Source organism: Onychomys torridus, chromosome 1 (assembly GCF_903995425.1).
Source record: "Onychomys torridus chromosome 1, mOncTor1.1, whole genome shotgun sequence".
Classification (NCBI taxonomy): Eukaryota; Metazoa; Chordata; class Mammalia; order Rodentia; family Cricetidae; genus Onychomys; species Onychomys torridus.
Window position 1 is genome coordinate 61,191,664 of NC_050443.1, and position 21,105 is coordinate 61,212,768.

At 46.3% G+C, this 21,105-nt stretch overlaps 1 protein-coding gene across 1 annotated transcript in view; it reads left to right on the forward strand.

Annotated features, from left to right (window-relative positions):
- Znf592 (zinc finger protein 592) overlaps positions 1–21,105 on the forward strand; it is a 36,696-nt gene that overhangs the window by 9,588 nt on the left and 6,003 nt on the right. The window contains exons 2-7 of the mRNA XM_036186229.1: positions 4,701–6,948; positions 11,232–11,410; positions 19,235–19,411; positions 19,690–19,849; positions 19,934–20,221; positions 20,462–20,574. Coding sequence (XP_036042122.1) covers positions 4,720–6,948; positions 11,232–11,410; positions 19,235–19,411; positions 19,690–19,849; positions 19,934–20,221; positions 20,462–20,574 — 3,146 coding nt within the window. The 5' untranslated portion in view covers positions 4,701–4,719. The remainder of the gene's footprint in view (positions 1–4,700; positions 6,949–11,231; positions 11,411–19,234; positions 19,412–19,689; positions 19,850–19,933; positions 20,222–20,461; positions 20,575–21,105) is intronic.

The window sequence follows — 21,105 nt, forward strand, 5'->3', positions numbered from 1 at the left end:
TTTGCCTTGTGACTTTGGGCCTGATTGATGAAACTTGTGGTAGAGCAACTGTGTGATCTCATGGCAGCTGTGAAACAAAAGAGAGAAGGGGCTGGGCTCTCAATGTCCTCTTCAGAGGCATGCCGCTAGTGACCTGCCTTCCTTCTCCTAAGCTCCATCTTTCCCATGGCTCCTAACCAAGCATTCAGTACACCACTTTTTGGGAGATAGCCAAGATCCAAAGTAGAACAGACGGTCTCATGAGGTGAGATCCAGCATTCTAGATAGTTTATAAAAGCATTAAACTTGAGCCTAGGACTCGTTAGTGAGTTAACACCTTTATTTATTTTTTTTGTAGTTACCTAGAAATGACAGTCACATCCATGTGCACAACTAGACATATGGTGTACAGTCTCTCAAATTCTATGGTGTTCAGTTACTTTTTTTTTTTCCCCCCCTGAGACAGGCTTTTTCTTTATACCCTTGGCTATTCTGGAACTCACTCTGCAGACCAGGCTGGCCTTGAACTCAGAGATCCCTCTGCCTTTGCCTCCCGAGTGCTGGGATTAAAGGTGTGCTCCACCACTGCCGGCTTAGTGGCTTTGGTTTTTGGTACGATTTAAATTCTTTTTTTTTTTTTTCAATGTTGTGATGGTTAATTTTTTTAAAGATTTATTTATTTATTATATATACAGAAGAGGGTGCCAGATCTCATTCATTTAGATGGTTGTGAGCCACCATGTAGTTGCTGGGAGTTGAACTCAAGACCTCTGAAGTTCAGCAGCCAGTAGTACTCTTAACCTCTGAGCATCTTTCCAGCCCTGGATTTTGATATTTAAAGTCAAGAAATACTGCCTACTAATTTGCCATAGGCATATAAAATTATATAGTATTTTTACCCCTCACAGAATTCTAATTGGTCATTTAGACTTGGTGAGACCCCATTCAAAATTAAAATGTTCCTTATTCCTTACTAAAGTATTTGGTAAAATTTCCCAGACAAACTAGTAGAGTCTATAAAAACAGTGGGAGTTTATACTCCCGTTTTTCCTTCCCTAGATCTTCCCTGAAGTGAAAACTTGCCCTCACTCTGCCAGCCTTCCAATTGTTCTCTTTTGTTATTTGAAATAGGGTCTCATTGCATAGTCTGGACTGGTCTGCAGCCAGGTCTCCCTCAACCTTCCCCAGTTCCAGTTTGTTTTATTCTTCCAGTGTTTCTTCCTTGGGAAACATTGGTTCTCAGCCTGGCTCACTGAAAGCCAGTGATCCTCATCATTCTCCATTGCTAGTGCGCACTGAGTCATTCAGTGAACACACTTGGTCTGGATCTGGCCTGTCCAGATACTGTAGGGTAGTCTCTGCCACGAGCTGTTCTTCATGAGCCGTTGGTTGTAGCCTGGTGTTTGTGATCTCTCCAGGCAAGGTTGCTAGATCTTCCCAACTTAGCTTGCTTCTTTCAACACATTGCCCATACCGAGGTATGCCAAAGTCACTTATTTGTATACCTTTTATTTTATGAGTTATTCCATTGTTCTTTTCTAACTAGCATTAATTGCCCTGATTAATCATGCCAGATGTGTACTAATAATTTTAGACTTCTACCCTGATATGGTGGTAACATCTGTAACTACACTCTTGGGAGTTAAGACAAGAGAATTACCATGAATTCAAGGCCAGCTTGAACTACAGCTACCCTCTCTCAAAAATTCTGTAATAATTACCTTTGCCATTTATATCTCTTTTTCTGTAGGGATTATTGGGCTTTTCTTTCAAAAATTTTTATTTAATTTTATGTGTATATGTATGTGACTGAATGTATGTATGTACATTATGTGATTGCAGTGTCCAGAAGCCAGGAAGCATATGATTCCCTAGAAGTGGAGTTACTGATGGTTGTGGGTCACTATGTGGGTGCCAGGAACTGACCCTAAGTCATCTGCAAGAGCAGTAAGTGCTCTTAATTATTGAGCCATCTCTCCAGGCTCTATTTATTGGCTTTACTTATGCATTGTTAAATGACTTTAATAATTTATAATTTATTATTTATTTATTATATAAGGGTTTTGTTTGTTTGTTTGTTTTCTTTTTTTTTTTTCCCCGAGACAGGGTTTCTCTGTGTAGTTTTGGTGTCTGTCCTAGATCTTGCTCTGTAGACCAGGCTGGCCTTGAATTTACAGAGATCCGCCTGCCTCTGCCTCTGAGTGCTGGGATCAAAGGCGTGTGCCAACACCTCCCAGCTGAGAAAAAAAAAAAAAATTAAAGCAAGTTCTCATATAGCTTTCAGTCTGACCCCAGACATAATTGTTGCTGGCCTTGAACTCTTGATCCTCCTGCCTCTACCTCCCAGAGTGCTAGGATTGCAGGTGTGTGCCACCATATGTCTTTGTTTGGTTACTTTTTGAGATGGAGCCCAGCCTACCCTTCTTAGTCCTTCAGCCTCAGCCTCCCAGGAGCACCACCGCCCTGTGACCAGCTCTGACCTTTAGCAGAGGTGTTTTATGTCTGACCGTCCTCAGCAGACCCTGAGTGTTCTGATTGGAGGACATTGCACATCCAGATCTAAAACTTCCCTGAAGACCCTGTCCTTTTCTGGTGGAGGACACTGAGCTCCAGCATGTCATCCACTATCAACCACTGCTCCGCCTTCCAGGGCCAATCTGTTCTACCTTTCTTCAGCTTTCTTCCTCCTAGGCATTGGAAGGCAGGAGGAAACTGGAGGGAGCTTCTGGAAAAGAGCCTGAAGGCATCTCCTCATTGTATGCCGCCCTGCACAATAGTTCACCTGGTGTCGGGTGCCCTGTCTGCCCATTGTTTATGGATTCCAACACCTAGTCCACACCATAAGACATATATCTGGCCAGGCGGTGGTGGCACACGCCTTTAACCCCAGCACTCGGGAGGCAGAGGCAGGCGGATCTCTGTGAGTTCGAGGCCAGCCTGGTCTACAGAGTGAGATCTTGGACAGCCTCCAAAGCTACACAGAGAAACCCTGTCTTGAAAAAAACAAAACAAAACAAACAAATAAACAAAAAACCAAACAACCTTAATCTCATTCCAGTGGGACAGTCTGCCGACCCTTGTTTAAATAATTGGTATTTGTATGCTTTGTTGAGGATTTGGGGTGCTGGTGGTTGTGATGTGAGAAAGCAAACTTGCAAGCCTGTTGATATCAACAACGGGTAAGAGACACCCTTTCGTCCTGCCTCTGCATAATTTGCTAGTAATCTCTTCATCTTAAACTGTTCTCTTTTTCTTTTCAATCATAGCTCCAATATAAACTGTTATATTGTATATTGTTATCATAATGTGATAATAGTTTTTTATTTGTTTTTTTTAAGCCAACAAGTAATTTTCTTTGCTGTTGTGTAGATTATTGACCATGTTTTTGTTGACTATATAATAGTCAAATATTTAATCATTCCCCATTCTTAGGTGTTTAGTCTAGGCCTTGAGTCTTCTATGTAAGAAAGGATTGACTGGGGTTGGGGATGTAGCTCAGTGGTAGAGCACTTGTAGCAAACTCAAGGCCCTGGGTTCGGGCCTCAGCTCTGAAAAAAGAAAGAAAGAAAGGATTGACCTTGAACTTATGATCCTCCGGCTTCCACCTCTGAAGTGCTAGGATTATAAGTGTTCTCCACCCAGCTGGTTCACACCCCCACACTTTATTTAGTGCTGGAATTAGACTGACAGAGTCCTTCTGTGGATGCTAGCACCCAGATGGAGGGGTCCATCCCCTCAGCCTTAAAATTAACTCTAAGACTACAGACATCTCTTTTCTTGCATGAAACTTTCTATTTTTATTTCATTGTCTGTCTTTCTTAAGAAGGCTGGAGAGATGGCTCAGCGATCTCTTGTTCTTGTTCTTGCAGAGGATCCCAGTTGACTACTAGCACTCCTAACCTTCCACAGTGGGATCCTATATCCCCCGTCTTACTTACACAGGCACTGGGCTCACACATTGTGCACAGATGTACGTGTGAGCAAAATACACAAGCATTAAAAAGTGTTAAAAAGAGATTTTAATAGAAGAAGCAGGAGCAGCTGGGCGTAGTGGCGAATACCTTTGATTCCAGCATTTAGGAGGCAGAGGCAGATGGATCTCTGGGAGTTAGAGGAAAGCCTGATCTACAGAGTGAGTTCCAGGACAGCCAGGGTTATATAGAGGAACTCTGTCTCAAACATCAGAAGAAGGAGAAGAAAGAATGGAGAGAGGAGGGGGCAGCGTATATGAATATGAGTACACACACATGCTGCAAAGATCCTCAGACTCTGGGCAGTGGGCGCAGAGGACTCTAGGTACCATTTGTTCTTGATATTCATGTGTGTGAAGTGTGGGAGCCACCTCGGGTGAACATACCAATGAGATATAGGTAGTGAGGGTAGAGGTGATGGGCTCAATTGGATAGGAGGGTATCTGTCCTCTCTTCTGGTCACGTGGTCATGGGGCCAGCCAGAAATGTCCAAGTATTGAGGGTTAAGACTTCACAGGCAAGCTTGTGACTCCATATAAGCTGCTCTTTTTAGCCTCCCCTACCTTTCAGCAGGCTAGAAACCTCTTAGGCTGAACTCAGGCACGTGACTTCCTACCATAAAAGGTGGGGTTCTGAGGGGCAGGCCAGTTGCATGTATGTGTTAGTGTGATGAATGTTCAGCACAGATGATGTAGGACGGCTCAGAGAAGCCCTGGTGGTCATTGATTCTCTTCTTTGTTTCTCTTACAGCTCTTGTCAGCATCCAGCCATGGGGGACATGAAAACCCCAGATTTTGATGACCTTCTGGCTGCCTTTGACATCCCAGATCCCACAAGTCTTGATGCCAAGGAGGCCATCCAGACACCCAGCGAGGAGAATGAGAGTCCTCTGAAGTCTTCAGGCATGTGTATGGATGAGAGTGTGTCCTTGTCTCACTCAGGATCAGCCCCAGATGTGCCAGCAGTGAGTGTCATTGTCAAGAACACCAGCCGCCAGGAGTCATTTGAAGCAGACAAAGACCACATTGCTCCCAGTCTCTTGCACAACGGATTCCGGGGTCCAGACCTGCCTCCAGACTCCCACCACTGTGGGAAGTTCGAGTCTGCTTTCATAAATGGAGACAGTATTAGGAGCTTTACCGGCAAGCTGGAGCCTTCCAAGTCAGAGCCATTACCCACCTTCAACCAGTTTAGCCCAATCTCTAGCCCAGAACCTGAGGATCCTGTCAAAGATAACGAGTTTGGGATAAAGTCCAAGCACTCTGATAGTTATTTCCCACCTCCTCCTGGGTGTGGGGCTGTGGGGGGCCCAGTCTTGGAAGCTCTGGGTAAGTTCCCAGTCCCAGAGCTACACATGTTTGATCACTTCTGTAAGAAAGAGCCCAAACCAGAGCCTTTGCCTTTAGAGAGCCCCCAGGAGCAGGAGCGGGGTGGGCCGAAGGTGTCGGAGCCTCACAAAGATCTGGATTCCAGTCGGTTCTTTGGGGACTCTTTGGAATTCAATAGTCACTCTAGCAACAGTATTGGAGAGCCCAAGAAGCTTGCTCCAGAGCTTAGTGCTTGCTCCTCCGTCCCTCCTAGGCAGCGTCTGAAGCCAGCCCACTCCAAACTGTCCTCTTGTGTTGCAGCCTTGGTGGCCCTACAGGCCAAAAGGGTGGCCAGTGTCACCAAGGAGGATCAGCCTGGCCACACCAAGGATTCCTCAGGGCCCACTAAAGAGGGTTCTAAAGGCAGCCCCAAAATGCCCAAGTCACCAAAGAGTCCCCGGAGCCCTCTGGAGGCCACTAGAAAAAGTACCAAGCCACCCGACAGCCCTCGGAGTGTCTGCAGTGACTGTAGTGGCAAAGGGTCCCCGTCGGTGGCTGCCAGCTCCCCACCGGCGATTCCCAGAGTCAGAATCAAGACAATTAAGACGTCATCAGGGGAAATCAAACGGACTGTTACAAGGGTCTTGCCAGACCCTGATGATCCAACTAAGTCCCCCGTTGAGTCACCTGTAGGGAGCACCATTGCTGAGGCCCCAAGTGAGGTGCCAGGAAATGAGGGCACAGCCCTGCCTGTGGAAGACCACTTTTCTGAGGCAGGCATAAATTCAGGGAGCCCCCAGGGTGACAGAAAAGGGGACGAGAGCATGATAAAGGCCAGTGACTCGTCATCTCCCTGCCGCATCTCTGGGCCCCGGGTCCCAAAAGGAGCTGCCCTGAACTCACAGACGAGCAAGAAGCAACAGAGCACAGCACTTCAGGCATCAACCCTGGCCCCTGCCAGTCTGTTGCCCAAAGCTGTGCACTTGGCCAACTTGAACCTGGTCCCCCACAGTGTTGCTGCATCTGTGACTGCCAAGTCCTCAGCACAGAGACGGAGCCAGCCTCAGGTCACACAAATGACAGTTCCCCTGGTCCACCAGGTGAAAAAGGCCGCCCCGCTAATCGTGGAGGTCTTCAACAAGGTCCTCCACAGCTCTAACCCTGTGCCCCTCTATGCGCCAAATCTCAGCCCACCTGTAGAGAGCAGAATCCACGTGCCGGCCAGTGGGTACTGCTGCCTGGAGTGTGGAGATGCGTTTGCCTTAGAGAAGAGCCTGGGCCAGCACTACGGCCGGCGGAGTGTGCACATTGAGGTGCTGTGCACGCTGTGCTCCAAGACGCTGCTCTTCTTCAATAAGTGCAGCCTGCTCCGGCACGCCCGGGACCACAAGAGCAAAGGACTGGTCATGCAGTGTTCTCAGCTGCTTGTGAAGCCCATCTCTGCCGACCAGATGTTTGTCACAGCTCCTGTGAACTCCACGACACCAGCAACCCCAGCCGCTTCTTCCTCCCCTAAACCCAACCCCACTTCAGGCAATGCCAGCCCTGCAATTCCAGCCTTGCCACTTTACCCAGACCCAGTGAGGCTCATCCGGTATGGAACCAAATGTCCCGAATGTCACAAGCAGATGCGAGACTATATGGTCCTAGCTGCACATTTCCAGAGAACAACAGAGGAAACCGAGGGGCTGGTAAGTAGACCATCACTGTGTTGGGAGTTGGGCCTCAGGCCCATACAAGTTCATGATGGGAACTGGAGAAAGCCCATTAATGTGAGTCTTAGAAGAGGACATCTGGCTTCATTGTTAGTGTCTCACCTGATTATATCGTGCTTTGTTTTTATTTGGAAAGCTACCCTATCCTACCTGTGAGGAAAGCCTGAAAACCTAGCAAGTTTAGCTAGGGGTGGGGGTGTATGTTTATAATTCCAGCACTAAGGCTAAGGCAGGAAGATCAGTTTGAGGTCAGTCTGGGTTATAGCAAGACTCTGTCTCAACAAATAAAAACAAAACAGTGTCTTCATGAACATGTCCCACGTTCCACTCCCACTTAGATGGCAGTTGTTTGGTCCAAATCAGGCCTCCTTAGGGCTTGGTGTGGGTGGTCTCTGGCCTCTAGCAGAAGGCAGCATGGTTTGGGCATGTGTCCAAAGAGCCTGGAGATGGGGATGGGTGAGTTCCTGCCTTATCTCTTAGTCTGTTTTCTAGAACTGTGTCCTTGAGTCATTCCGTCCCCAGTAGACAGCTGTTGAGCAGAGCCTCTTTGGAGACCAACGGAGGCAAGGCCGAGTTAAAGAAGGGAGTAGATGGGCACAAGGCCCCGTGCAGAGAAAGGGAGTTCAGCTTTTCTGCTTGTTGTGATTCCTGCTTAGAGTTGGTGAGGTGTGCAGTTTGTTTTGAAAGGCACTTGGTGCTGGACCCTTTAGTGCCCTGTCAAGAAGACAGCCTCAAGTTGTGTTTGTACATAGTTATAATCCCAACATGTTGGGCCGGAGGCAGGAGGGCTATGTAGTAAGACTTTATCTTTAAAAAAAGAAAGGCCTCCAGATCGGACTGTGTATGTGTGTCTGTGTGTGTGTCTTTATGTGTCTGTGTGTGTGTCTATATGTACATGTGCAAACATATGCGTGCATGTAGATTACAAAGAACATAAGGTTTCTTCTTATTTCCTTGAGACCGGGTCTTTTTTAATTGGAAGCTCACCATTTTGCTTAGGTTAGCTGGCCAGCAAGCTCCTAGGACCTGCCTGTTTCTACCCCTCAGCACTGGGGTCCCAATCATGCACAGCCATGCACAGCATCTGTACATGGACGCTATCTAACTCAGGCCCTTCTGCTTGAACAGCAGGTATTCTTACCCATGGAGCCATCCCTTCCATCCTTAGGATTCCTCTCATGATAAACCTCTTCACTATGCTTCCGCTAGACAGGGTGTATTAGTAAAGACCATAATCACTGGCTGGAGAGATGGCTCAGTGATTAAGAGCATTTGTTGCTCTTGTAGAAGACCCAGGTTTGTTACCTGGCACCTACATGTTGGCCCACAAACACCCATAACTTCAATTTCTGGGGATTTGATACACTCCTTTGACCTCTGGAGGCACCATGAATGCACATTGTACACACACATATATGTACACGCAGGCAGAACACTCATACTTATAAAAAAGAAATAAATGAATCTTTTTTTTAAAGGCCAGGTGATAGTAGTAGGCAGTAGTCTGCACCCAAACCTCAGCTATGACTCATGGACTATTGAGATTAAAACAAGGTTAAGAACCTGGTTGTATAACTGACATCAGAGGGTCGAATTCATAGTGATGGCAGGCATAGGCGCAGTGTTATGTGCTTGTGTCAGTTAAATTGGGCCTTTAAGGTCCGGGAGAGGTGTCTGAAGGTGTTCTGGCTGTGGGGAACAGAGGTCAGAGTTAGGCAGAGATGGTAAGGTGTGGTTGGCCATGTGCTGGGTAGTGGCAGCAAGTTGAGCTTCTGCAGATGCAGGTGTCTGAAGTGGCTAGGGAGTGCCACAGGGTCACTGTCCTAGTCAATGTTCTGTTGCTGTGAAGAGACACCGTGACCACGGCAACGGCAACCCCCCCCCCCCCACAGGGTTTCTCTGTGTTGCTTTGGAGACTTCCCTGGAAATCGATCTGTAGACAAGGCTGGCCTTGAACTCACAGAGATCTGCCTGCCTCTGCCTCCCAGTGCTGGGATTAAAGGCGTGTGCCACTACTGCCCCGCTATATAATCCTTAAAATTTATTTTTTCTAACATTATATTATCTGTCCACCACCGCCCACTGGCAACTCTTTTTTTTTTTTTTTTTTTTTTAGGACTGAACCCAGGGCCTTGCGCTTGCTAGGCAAGCACTCTACCACTGAGCTAAATCCAAACCCCTCACTGGCAACTCTTATAAAAGAAAGCATTTAATTGAGGCTTGTTTATAGTTTCAGAGGTTTAGTCCATTGTCATCATGGTAGGAGCATGGTGGCATGCAGGTACACATGGTGTTGGAGAAGTAGCTGAGAGTTCTATATCCAGATCAGCAGGTAGCAGGAAGAGAGAGAGAGCCACTGGGCCTGGCCTGGGCTTTTGAAAACCCCAAAGCCCACCCCCGTGACACACTTCCTTCGATAAGGCAACATCTACACCAAGAAGGCCACACCTCCCAGTCCCTCTCAAGTAGTGCCACTCCCTGATGACCAAGCATTCAAATCTGTGAGCCTATGAGGGCCGTTCTTGCTCAAACCACCACAGTCACTGTATAGCCTCTCATCTTCCTTCACCTTCTCTGTTCCATTTTCCTTGTGATAAGTCAGATGGAGTGTGGTCAGCATCCTCTCTAGGGGCTTTTGTGTTCTTGTTTGTCCTATCGTATTTAAGTTGGGCCAGGATTCTTATTTCTGAGTTTGGTCCTTGAAGGTCTTTGGCCATGAAGGTCTGGTGCCTAAGTCTATGATGTTTTCCACATTGCTTTTTCTAAAGTCTTGTGTAGGTAGAAATCAGGGCTGGCACCAATCTCATACTGTATTTTCCCTGTGTCACTCTGTTGTTGTGGGAACTACATAAAAGCACAATCCAAACATGTTTAAAGAGACTGCACTGGGAGGCTGTTGGGCTTCTCTTAGCTAGCCTAGGTTGAATCCTTCATAGTATCTCCCATTGCTAAATGTGGCTTCTACATAGGAAGATTTGAGATCAGGAGTTCACCTTGATGGCCACTGGGCTTGGGTTCCCATGGCAGTACCAGTATCAGGCCACATGCCAGGGGAATGGCTATTCAGATGAGGTGGGGTACAGCTCCTTACCAAAGCAGGAACAACATGCTTGGATCTCTGTCTTCCTCCTGGAGGTCTGCACCTGAATCAAAGCTGCCTCCCTCTGTATTGACTAAGGGCTGGGGGATGGGCAGAGCACTTTCCATCCTTTCCCTTGTGTTCTAAGCCTTTTAATTAGGACAGAATGTCAGCACAGAGGGCCTAGATCATCGTTGTTATTTTCTTCTCATCCTCCTGTTTGTGTCTGCATAGCTGTGACTGTTCTGGAACTCTTAACATAGACCAGGCTGGCCTTGAATTTAGAGATTCACCTGCCTCTGCCTCCTGAGTGCTGGGATTAAAGGCGTGCACCACCATGCCTGGTAGAGTGTATCTTCTTATTCTTAAGCTTTTATTTAACTAAGCTGTTGTTACACCTAGTAAAATTAATAACATTCTTTAATATTACCCAGCACAAACCTACAGTCAAGCTTTCCTGATTACATTAAAAAGTCTCACAATGAGCTTTTTATTTTTGTTATTTATCTATTTTGAAGCAATGTCTCATGTAGCTCTCTCAGGCTAGCCCCTAATTCACTCTATAGCCAAGGCTGGCCCTGAATTCCTAATCTTCCCGTTTCTACCTTCCAAGTGCTAGGAATACAGGTATATCCCGCCATTTCTAGCTTTTTAACAAACATCTGCGTTACCCTAAGTAACCCAGGCTGGCCTTGAACTTAATGACTCTCCAGCCAAGTGCTAAGGTCACAGATGAGTGCCATCATGTTTGCTTTATTTGTTTGCTAGCTTGCTTGTTTGGTTTTGTTTGTTTGTTTGTACTGATAGTGTAGGACCTCAAGCATGCAAGGTCAGCTTTCTTTCTCTGAGCTGTATTCTACCTGGGCCACACACAGCACATGTTACACTGGTCTCTTCCTTCCTTCCTTCCTTCCTTTCCTTCCTTCCTTCCTTCCTTCCTTCCTTCCTTCCTTCCTTCCTTCCTTCCTTCCTTCCTTCCTTGTTGTTTTGATTTTGGTTTTGTTGGAATGGTATCACTCAGCATGTAACCAGTCTGATCTGGAATTTGTAGCAGTTCTTCTACCCCAGCCTCCCGGGTTCTGGGGTTCTGGGCACTAACTGCCTGGCTGTTGTCCGCTGGTGACGTGCATTTCCCGCTCCACCCCACCCCTGGCATTTGCTTTCTGTTGTTTTTTCCTAGACTTGCCAGGTGTGCCAGATGCTGCTGCCAAACCAGTGTAGTTTCTGTGCACACCAGCGGATTCATGCACACAAGTCCCCCTACTGCTGCCCGGAGTGTGGTGTCCTCTGTCGCTCTGCCTACTTCCAGACTCATGTAAAAGAGAATTGCCTGCACTATGCCCGAAAAGTGGGCTACAGGTGAGTGCTCCCTAGCTCATTGCCCTGGTATTGCCGGATGTGTGAGTGTGTGTGAGTGTGTGTGTGTGTGTGTGTGTGTGTGTGTGTGTGTGTGTGGTGGTGGTGCTGGTGAGATGGTTCAGTGTTACTGATGAGTCTAATGACCTGAGTTTGATACTCTTTACCAACATGATAGAAGGAGACAAACACCTCCTGTGGGTTGTCCTCTGACCTCTACACCCATGCCATCTCTCTCTCTCTCTCTCTCTCACACACACACACACACACACACACACACACACACACACACACGTATACACGTACACACACACAAAGTAGATTAAAATAAGTAAATACAGTTGTTATTGTTATTTTTAAAAGCCCAATAGGAAAATGTAAGACGGCTTACCGGATAAAGCATTTGCTACCCGAGTGTGAGAACCTGAGTTCAAATTCCTAGAACCTCTGTAAAACGTGGCATAGTAGCATGTGTTTGCAGTTCCAATGGTTTTATGGTGAAATGGGTAGAGATGGGAGAAAGTCTGGAAACCTGCAACGAGATAGGGTGGTACACACAAGAGTGAACAACAGAGACCCTGTCTCAAGGTAGAAGACAGGGACTGACACCTGAGTGCTCTCAACCTCCCCAGTTATGCTTTGACATGCCCACACTGTGCTCCATGAACACCTTCATACCGGCACACACAGCACACACACACATGCACACACATCACAATGCCAAATAGGAAGGCCTGGATTTGATCCCTAACACGATATAAAAAGACTGGGCATGATAGCACATGCCTGTTATCCCAGTACTTATGAGGTGGTGATGGAAAATCAGGAGTTCAAGGCTAGCCTGGGCTATCTGAGACCCTGCTTCTGAAAACAAGCAAAAGCAATGTTGGCTGGTGGGTGGATAGACATTTTGTTTTATAGAGGAAAGGAAGGATGAGAGAAAATGAGTTTTTAAAAGTTAAATATTAAACCGGGTGGTGTGGTGGTATTGTGCTCCCCAAAATATTGTGCACCCTAATAAACTTACCTGGGGTCAGAAAACAGAACAGCCACAATATTAAACATAGAGGTTAGGCAGTGGTAGCACATGCCTTTAATCCTAGCATACCAGAGGCAAAAATCCGTCTGGATCTCTGTGAGTTCAAGGCCACATTGGAAACAGCCAGGCATGGTGACACACACCTTTAATCCCAGTAAGTGAGCCTTTAATTCCAGGGAGTGATGGCAGAAAGCAGAAAGATATATAAGGCGTGAAGAACAGAAACTAGAAGCTTTTGTCTGGTTAAGCTTTTAGGCTTTGAGCAGCACAGTTCAGCTGAGATTCATTCTGGATGAGGACTCAGAGACTTCCAGTCTGAGGAAACAGGGTCAGCTGAGGAATTGTCGAGGTGAGGTAGCTGTGGCTTGTTCTACTTCACTGACCTTCCAGCGTTCACCCCAATAACTGCCCTCAGGTTTGTTTTATTAATAAGTCCTTTAAAGATTCATGCTACAAGGTGGGGTGGCACATTCTTGTAATTCTAGAATTTGGGAGGTAGAGGCAGGGGGATCAAGTGCTCATGGTCACCCTTGGATACTTAGCAAATTTAAGGCTAACCCATATCACGGGAGACCATTTCTTAAAATACAAAAGCGTGGCTGGGGAGATGGCTCAGTAGATCAAGCTTGAGGATTAGAGTTTGGATCCCCAGAACCCACACAAAAGCCAGGCAGGAACCACAGCACTCAGGAAGCAAGAGGCAGTGGGTCCCCAGGGCAAGCACCCTAGCTAGAGTAGCGGGATTGGCATACTCTGGATTCAGGGAAAGACCCTGCCTCAGTAAATAAAATGAAGAATGGTAGAGGAAGACTCCATATCAGCCTCAGGCCGCTACACAGAACTGACTGTGCATATGTGTCCGCCCACAGGAGAGTATGTATACGCATACCACCTACATGTATGAAAAATAAGTAAAAGAAACAAAAAACAGAAAACCCCTCAAAACACAAAAATCAAATTAAATATTAGAAAAAAATAGCCTTGAAGGGGAAGAGTATATTTAGTTCTTTGTCAGTTTGTCCAACTCCCTCCTTGCTTTTGTTTTTTTCTTTATTTCCTTTTGCCTGTCTTATTCTGTAGGTCTGGCTGATCTCAAATTGTATCCCTCTTTCCTTTGCTTCCTGAGTGGGTGTGCACATACATATACTCACATACACACACACACACACACACACACACACACACACACACACGTACATGTATGCTATGTACATGTGCAACCGCATGTGGCATTTTCCCCTTTTTTATAGACAAAGTCTCTGTATGTAGTCCATGTTGGCCTAGACCTCTGTATGTTACTCAGGCTAGCTTCAAATTCACAGCCTCCTTGATTTAGCCTCCCTAATGCTGGTGCTACAATTAGCACTGTCATACACTGTCATAGATTGTTAGTTTGGTTTTAAAAGTATATATATTTACTGGAGCATTGGAGACACATGCTTATAATCTCAGATCTCAGAGATGGCTCAGTGGTTAAGAGCACTTCCTGCTGAATTCTGTTCCCTGTATTCACAACACAACTGCCTATAACTTCAGCTACAGGGATTCAGTGCCATCTTTTGGCTTCTGTGGGCATGCATACATGAGGCATACACATAGATGCACATCCATACACATAAGAAAAAAAAAAAAAAAGACCTTAAGGGGTTGGGGATTTAGCTCAGTGGTAGAGTGCTTGCCTAGCAAGCGCGAGGCCCTAGGTTCGATCCTCAGCTCCACAAGGGAAAATAAAAAGAAGACTTTAAAAGGCGGATTCAAGGTTAGCCTGAGCTATATTATGAGACCGTTTCAAAATCCCCCCCCTCTCATACAAACACACACACACACACACACACACACACACACACACACACACAATTATAACTCAGAGTGGAACAATCAGAGTCTCTGAAAGGGGAGTGTCCAGGGTACTGCTGTACTGCTGTGATAAAGAAACACTAGGACAAGGTATCCTATAGAGGACACATTTGATGGAGGCTGGCTTACAGTTTCGGGTGTGAGCCGTCATGGCAGGAGTGTGGTGGCAGGCAGTAGTGAGAGCTCACATCTGATATGGAAATTGCCAGCAAAAAGGGAGAGACTGGACCTGGCATGGGCTTTTAAAACCTCAAAGCTCACCCCTAGTGACACATATCTAACAAGGCCACATCCACTCCAACAGGGCCACACCTCCTAATCCTTCCCAAACAGTTCCACTAACTGGAGACCACCATTCATACATGAGCCATTCTCATTCAAGCTCCACAGGAACATTAGGAGGTTTTCAAGCAGAAGGGTGAGGGAGAGGATTTATGGCAAGGTAGAGAGGGAGACTAGCAAACACAAAAGGGATTACCTGGGTAATGAGTGGTTGTGTGGAAAGGTTTGTGAATATGACCTGAGGGAATGGTAAGAAATGAGCTGGGGAGGTGGCAGGGCCAGTCTAGGCAGCATCTTATATTCATTGTCAAACTTGTAGACTTTAGCCAGGATAGTGAAGAGCTGCAGAAAGGTTTGCATCAAGTGTGTGGTCTGGCTCATTAGAATTTTGGATAAAAAATAATATTCATTCTTTATTTGTTTGTGAGAGTACATGCCAGTGTGCTTGTAGAGATCAGTGAACAACTTGCAGGTATCAGTTTGCTCCTACTATGTGGGTACTGGGGACTGAATCTTGGCCCTCTGTGAGAGATGACTGAGCAGTTAAGAGCACATGCTGCTCTTGCAGAGGATCTGGGCTCAGTTCCCAGCATCCATACTGAACAGCTCACAACCGCCTATAACTTGAGCTCCAGGAGATCTCACTCCCTCTTTTGGCCTCTATAGACATTGAACTCACATGCATAAACCCATACACAGACACACACCCAGAATTAAAAATAAAATCCCTTTACCTACCTACCTACCTAGCTAGCTAGCTATCCATCCATTTGGGTTTTTCATTCTGGAACTCACTCTGTAGCCCAGGCTGGCCTCGAACTCACAGAGATCCACCTGCCTCTGCCTCCCAAAAGCTGAGATTAAATGCATGCTCTACCAACACCTGGCTTATAAAATCCAGCCTGGTCTACAAAGCAAGTTCGAGGACAGCCAGGACTCTGCTACACAGAGAAACCCTATCTCGAAAAACCAAAAAGAAAAAAAATCCTTTTTCTAAAGCAAAACAAAATAAAAAGCTCCTAAAACCTTTTAAACTGACTTAAGTTTATACAGCTAATTCCAAGAGCAAATCCAATCTAATAGCAGTTCATTCAACACCAAAATATTTAGGGGGTGTGTCTTTTTCTTTCCTCTTGTTTTGTTGTTGTGGTTTTGAGACAGGGTCTCATTATATGGCCCTGGCTGGAACTATATAGACCAAGCTGACCTTGAATTCACAGAGATCTGCCTTCATCTGCCTCTTGACTCCTAAGTGCTGGGACTAAAGGCATGTGCAACCATACCCAGCACTAAGAGACTTATATTCTAATCTTTCTCTCCTAAATCCTAGGGATTGGACCCAGGGCTTCAAGTGCTAGGCAAGTGCTCTGCCACAGAGATGCTTCTCCGTCTCTGTCTTTTGACTCTTTAGTTCTAGAAATTCCCAGTTGCTCAGATTGGTTACTGCTTCAAACTGCACATTCTTCCTGCCTCTGGGTTCTTAGCACTAAGATGCAGGCATGCACGGTCATACCTGGTAAACTTTTCATTTTAATTAAATATTTATTTTACTTCTTTGAGAATAAAATATAGGGCTGGAGAGATGGCTCGGCAGTTTAGAGCACTGGCTGCTCTTCCGGAAGTCCTGAGTTCAATTCCCAGCAACCACATGGTGGCTCACAGCTATCTATAATGAGATCTGGTGCCCTCTTCTGGTGTGCAGGCATACATAATAAACAGACAAATCTTTAAAAATAATAATAAAAAGATAGAATGTGTTAAAAGCAATTAAGTTATTAAGCCTTCTTATAACAAATGCTATATAAAACATTGTTCTGAGAAGAGTGACATTAAAATGTTCAAGGGACTAGGGTTGAATTCAGAAGACACATGCCAATAAAGGGTTATTTAAGGCCGGGTGGTGATGGCACACACCTTTAATCCCAGCATTCGGGAGGCAGAGGCTGGTGGGTCTCTGAGTTCAAGGCCAGCCTGGTCTACACAGTGAGTTACAGGACAGCCAGGGTACACAGAGAAACCCTGTCTTGGGGGGAAAACTGTGTGTGTGTGTGTGTGTGTGTGTGTGTGTGTGTGTGTGTGTGTGTATGGGGGAGGTACTTAAGTTCCTCAACTATAATCTTTTAACAAAAAGATTTATTTTTACTTATGTTTATGTATATGTGTCTATGTATGCCAGATATGTGCAGATTCCAGAAGAGAACATCAAATGCCTTGGGGCTAGAGTTGTGGTGTTTGGGAGCTGCCTTGGGTACTGATTTGAGTGCTAGGAACTGATTGAATTTGAGATCTCTGGAAGAGCAGCAAGTGTTCTTGACCACGGAGCCATTTCTCCAACCCCCTTTATTAGTTATTAATTTATTTGTTGTGGTGTTTGTTGTCGAGACAGGGTCTCTCTATGTAGTTCTGGCCATCCTGGATCTCCCTCTGTAGACCAGGCTAGCCTAGAACTCACAGAGATCTGTCTGCCTCTGCCTCCCAAGTATTGGGATTAAAGGCGTGCGCCACTATGCCAAACAGTTTCTGTTAATTTTGAAACAGGATTCCCCTATGTAGCTCAAATTGGACTGTAGCTCACTATGTCACCCAAGCTGGCTTCAGATTCATGGCGATCTGCCTGCCTTGGCTTCCTGTGTGCCAGGATTGCAGGAGGAGTGAGCCTCACACCTCTTGCTTCCTTTCTTTTGAGTGAACGCATAGGAGTAACTAGAAATACCAAGTCCAGATTCTGTGGTTAGCTTTTTGAGGTACTGGCAGACTGTATTCCACAGCTGCTGTATCATTTTAAATTCCTACCACCCAGGTATGAAGTTTTTATCTTTTTGTCTTTGCCAACGTTTGTTGCTCAATCCCTTGTTAGATGTATAAGTTGCAGATATTTCTTCCCATTCTCCTGGTGCTAATGCTATTCACTAATTTCTAAAAGGATAATTTCCATATTACTGAATGCTACTACAGAGTTTTACAATATTAGTTTGTATTTTGTATTCTTTCTGTTTTTCTATGTTTTAGGAAGTTAAAGTTTTGATTAATTTTATTCTTTTGACATTTTCATATGTGTATATAATGTATTTTTATTAATTCCCCCTTTTTTCTATCAGCCTCTAACATCCATCCCTGCCAGAGTCATCTAACATCATCTTTTCCAGAGTCACATGACTTAGTTTCATTCTACGACCTATTTAGTTTCACCAAGGTCATCTTTTTGAGCATTGAATTGGAGCTATCCATTGATTGTGGTGGAATCACCAAACTCCCTTCCTGAATTTCTCAATAGCTGTCTTAGAAACTCGCTTTGTAGACCAGGCTGGCCTCAAACTCAGAGATCCTCTTGCCTCTGCCTCCCGAGTGCTGGGATAAAAGGTGTGCATCACCACCATTGCTGGCCTGAGAAACTCATTCTTATGCAGACCCAGCTACCAATGCCTAGTGCTATGAGTTCCTGATGGCAGTGGCTGTGCCTTGTTCAGAAGATGGCATTTCACAGCCCCTTTTCCTATCTTTTGACTCTTACATTCTCTTTTTACATTTAGTTTTACTGTTTTTAAATTAACTTTATTTATTATGAGTGTTTGTCTGCATGTATGTCTATGAACCATATGCATGCCTGGTATGCATAGAGACCAGGAGAGGGTGTTAGGTCCCCTGGAACTGGAGTTACAGATGACTGTGAGCCACCACGTGGTGCTAGGAATCAAACCCTGTCCTCGGAAGAGCAGCCTGTGCTTCTAACTGCTGGCCAGCTTCAGATCTCTCGTGTTCTTTCTGCCCTTTCCCACAAATAGTTTAGAATTTCAAACTTAATTTATCCTTTTTTAAATGATTTGAGTTTGGCCAATGATGTCATAGAAAGCACAATTACACCATTTATTGTTTTATTGCTGATAATGGACAAAGTTAAATATTAACACTTATTTTAAAACTTCACGGTTGCCGGGCGGTGGTGGCACACGCCTTTAATCCCAGAACTGGGGGGGGGGGGCAGAGGCAGGCGGATCTTCTTTGTGAATTCGAGGCCAGCCTGGGCTACCAAGCAAGATCCAGGGAAGGCGCAAAGCTACACAGAGAAACCCTGTCTCGAAAAACCAAAAAAAAAAAAAACTTCACATGTTTCACAGCATATAATTATAAAATTGTCTTTCAAATGTGGTTATGAGTTGGAAGTACTTGTGTATGCTGGAAGTTGATTTTACTCTGTGTGTGTGTAGGCTTGTGGATAACTTACGGGAGTTGGTAGTTTCCTGCCACTTGGGTTCTGAGTATTGAACTTAGGCCCTCAAGTCTGGCAGTAGGAACCTGCGCATGCCTAACCTTATCTTGCTGGCCCGGAACTGAACTTGAGTCAGTACTGAACTGTCCTTCTTCTCCACTCCTGTCAGCTTCTCTCAGGAAGCTCCAGATTTTTAGTTTCCAGGATGGCCAATTTGGAGAGGACTTAGGATTGTCCTTTCTTCTCTGCCAGACATGACCTTGGGGACTAGGAGTTCGTGTATTTGTGCAGAAAGCAGCAAGTACAGCATTAGGATGTATGTGCAGAGGCTGCAGCCTGTGGGCTGGAATGAGGGGAAGGGCCCTGAGGTGGCCGTCTTCCTGCCTTCCATCCTCTTCCCGCATTACCCTGGGTCTAACCCTCCTCCACCTTTGCTGTCCAGGTGCATCCACTGTGGTGTCATCCACCTGACTTTGGCCTTGCTGAAAAGCCACATCCAGGAGCGACACTGCCAGGTTTTCCACAAGTGTGCATTCTGCCCCATGGCCTTCAAGACTGCCAGTAGTACAATGGACCACAGTACCGCCCAGCACCCCACCCAGCCCCACAGACCCTCCCAGTGAGTGCAGCTGCAGGACCAGCAGGCCCTGTGGGGCAGAGAGGGTGGTCTGGATGCTGTACAGGTGGCATAAGGCTGGGCTGGGGGACTAAGGCTCTATGGAGAGACTATGTGGAGTCTCCTGAGGACATCCTAAGGCAGGAAAGTATGCACACTGGCTCAGGCTAGTGTGTCCCCAAACTTCACCCTGGTTCAGAGAGAGCAGAGACAGGGGAGGGCTGTGTGGTCCTGCCAGAAGAGCCCTGGCCACCTCACACCTCCGGGGCTTCTTTTGTCAGGCTAATTTATAAGTGCTCCTGTGAGATGGTCTTCAATAAGAAGAGGCACATTCAACAGCATTTTTACCAGAATGTCAGCAAGACACAGGCGGGTGTCTTCAAGTGCCCTGAGTGCCCGCTCCTATTTCTGCAGAAGCCAGAATTAATGCAGCACGTCAAGGTGAGGTGCCCTGGGAGAGAAGCTTCAGAAGAAGTGATGTGCCTCGGGCCAAGGGTGTGACTCTGTGCATCTTTCCATCCCCAGAGTACCCACGGGGTTCCCCGGAACGTGGATGAGCTGTCCAGCCTCCAGGCGTCAGCGGACACATCCTCTAGCCGCCCTGCTTCTCGTGCTCCCACTGAGCCCCCAGCCACAGGTGGAGCTGCTAGAGGCAGCTCCCTGACTGCTGGTCGTTGGGGCCGGCCAGAAGCCCACCGCAGGGCTGAAGCCAGGCCCCGGATGAGGAGCACTGGCTGGACCTGCCAGGAGTGCCAGGAATGGGTTCCTGATCGAGAGAGCTATGTGTCCCACATGAAGAAGAGCCACGGTCGGGTGAGTACAGCCACATGTCTGAGGGTAGCATTGGAATTCTCGGGAGTCTGTCCTGTGAGGCATATAAGGATCCTCTTATATGGCTGACCTCTGCAGGTTCCTGGTACTTTGGGCAGGTTGTGTACTATAGATCTTAAGGTCTAGGGACTATCCTCCTTTCTGGCCGTCTCACTACAACTTAAAAAGAGGACCCAGAACTTTGGGTTCTGATGCTTTGGGACTTGTTTCCTCTTCCCGCAGACACTGAAGCGGTACCCATGCCGGCAGTGTGAACAGTCCTTCCATACCCCCAGCAGCCTGCGCAAACACATACGCAACAACCATGACACAGTCAAGAAGGTCTACACTTGTGGGTGAGTCTGGAAGGGGAAAGGAAGTCCTGAAATTCAAAAGGCTCTGCCTGGGGCACCACTGGGGCTCTTCTGTGCTGTGAGATGGGGGTGCTAGCAGGAAAACACCAGCTAAGTTAGGAATCCAGCAAGTCAGGTGGAGTGGTTATCTAAATTGTTCTATTATTAATAAAAACTCAGGAATCAGATATTGGGGTAAAAAAGAAGTGGCAGAGGAACAACCAGTGGACCCCCTGTCTCCACAATTCCCAGATCAGAAAGGCCTGGAAATCTTTTTAAGCCCCTCCTTATCCCTTCCTGTGCCTCTCTATCATATCCTGGGTCCTCCAAAATCTCTATGGCTAATACCAGTCAAGTAGACGTTGGCTCCGCCCCCTGATTCAAGGTTAACTTTTATTATCAGTCTCACAATGTCCCTATGATCAAAACATCCCATAATAGTCAGGAACCAGCTTCCAGGGCCTGGCAGCTCTTGACCCTTTCCTTTCTCACTCTTTAGTCCTGAATTTTCTCAGTGGGGCCTAATATTTGAAA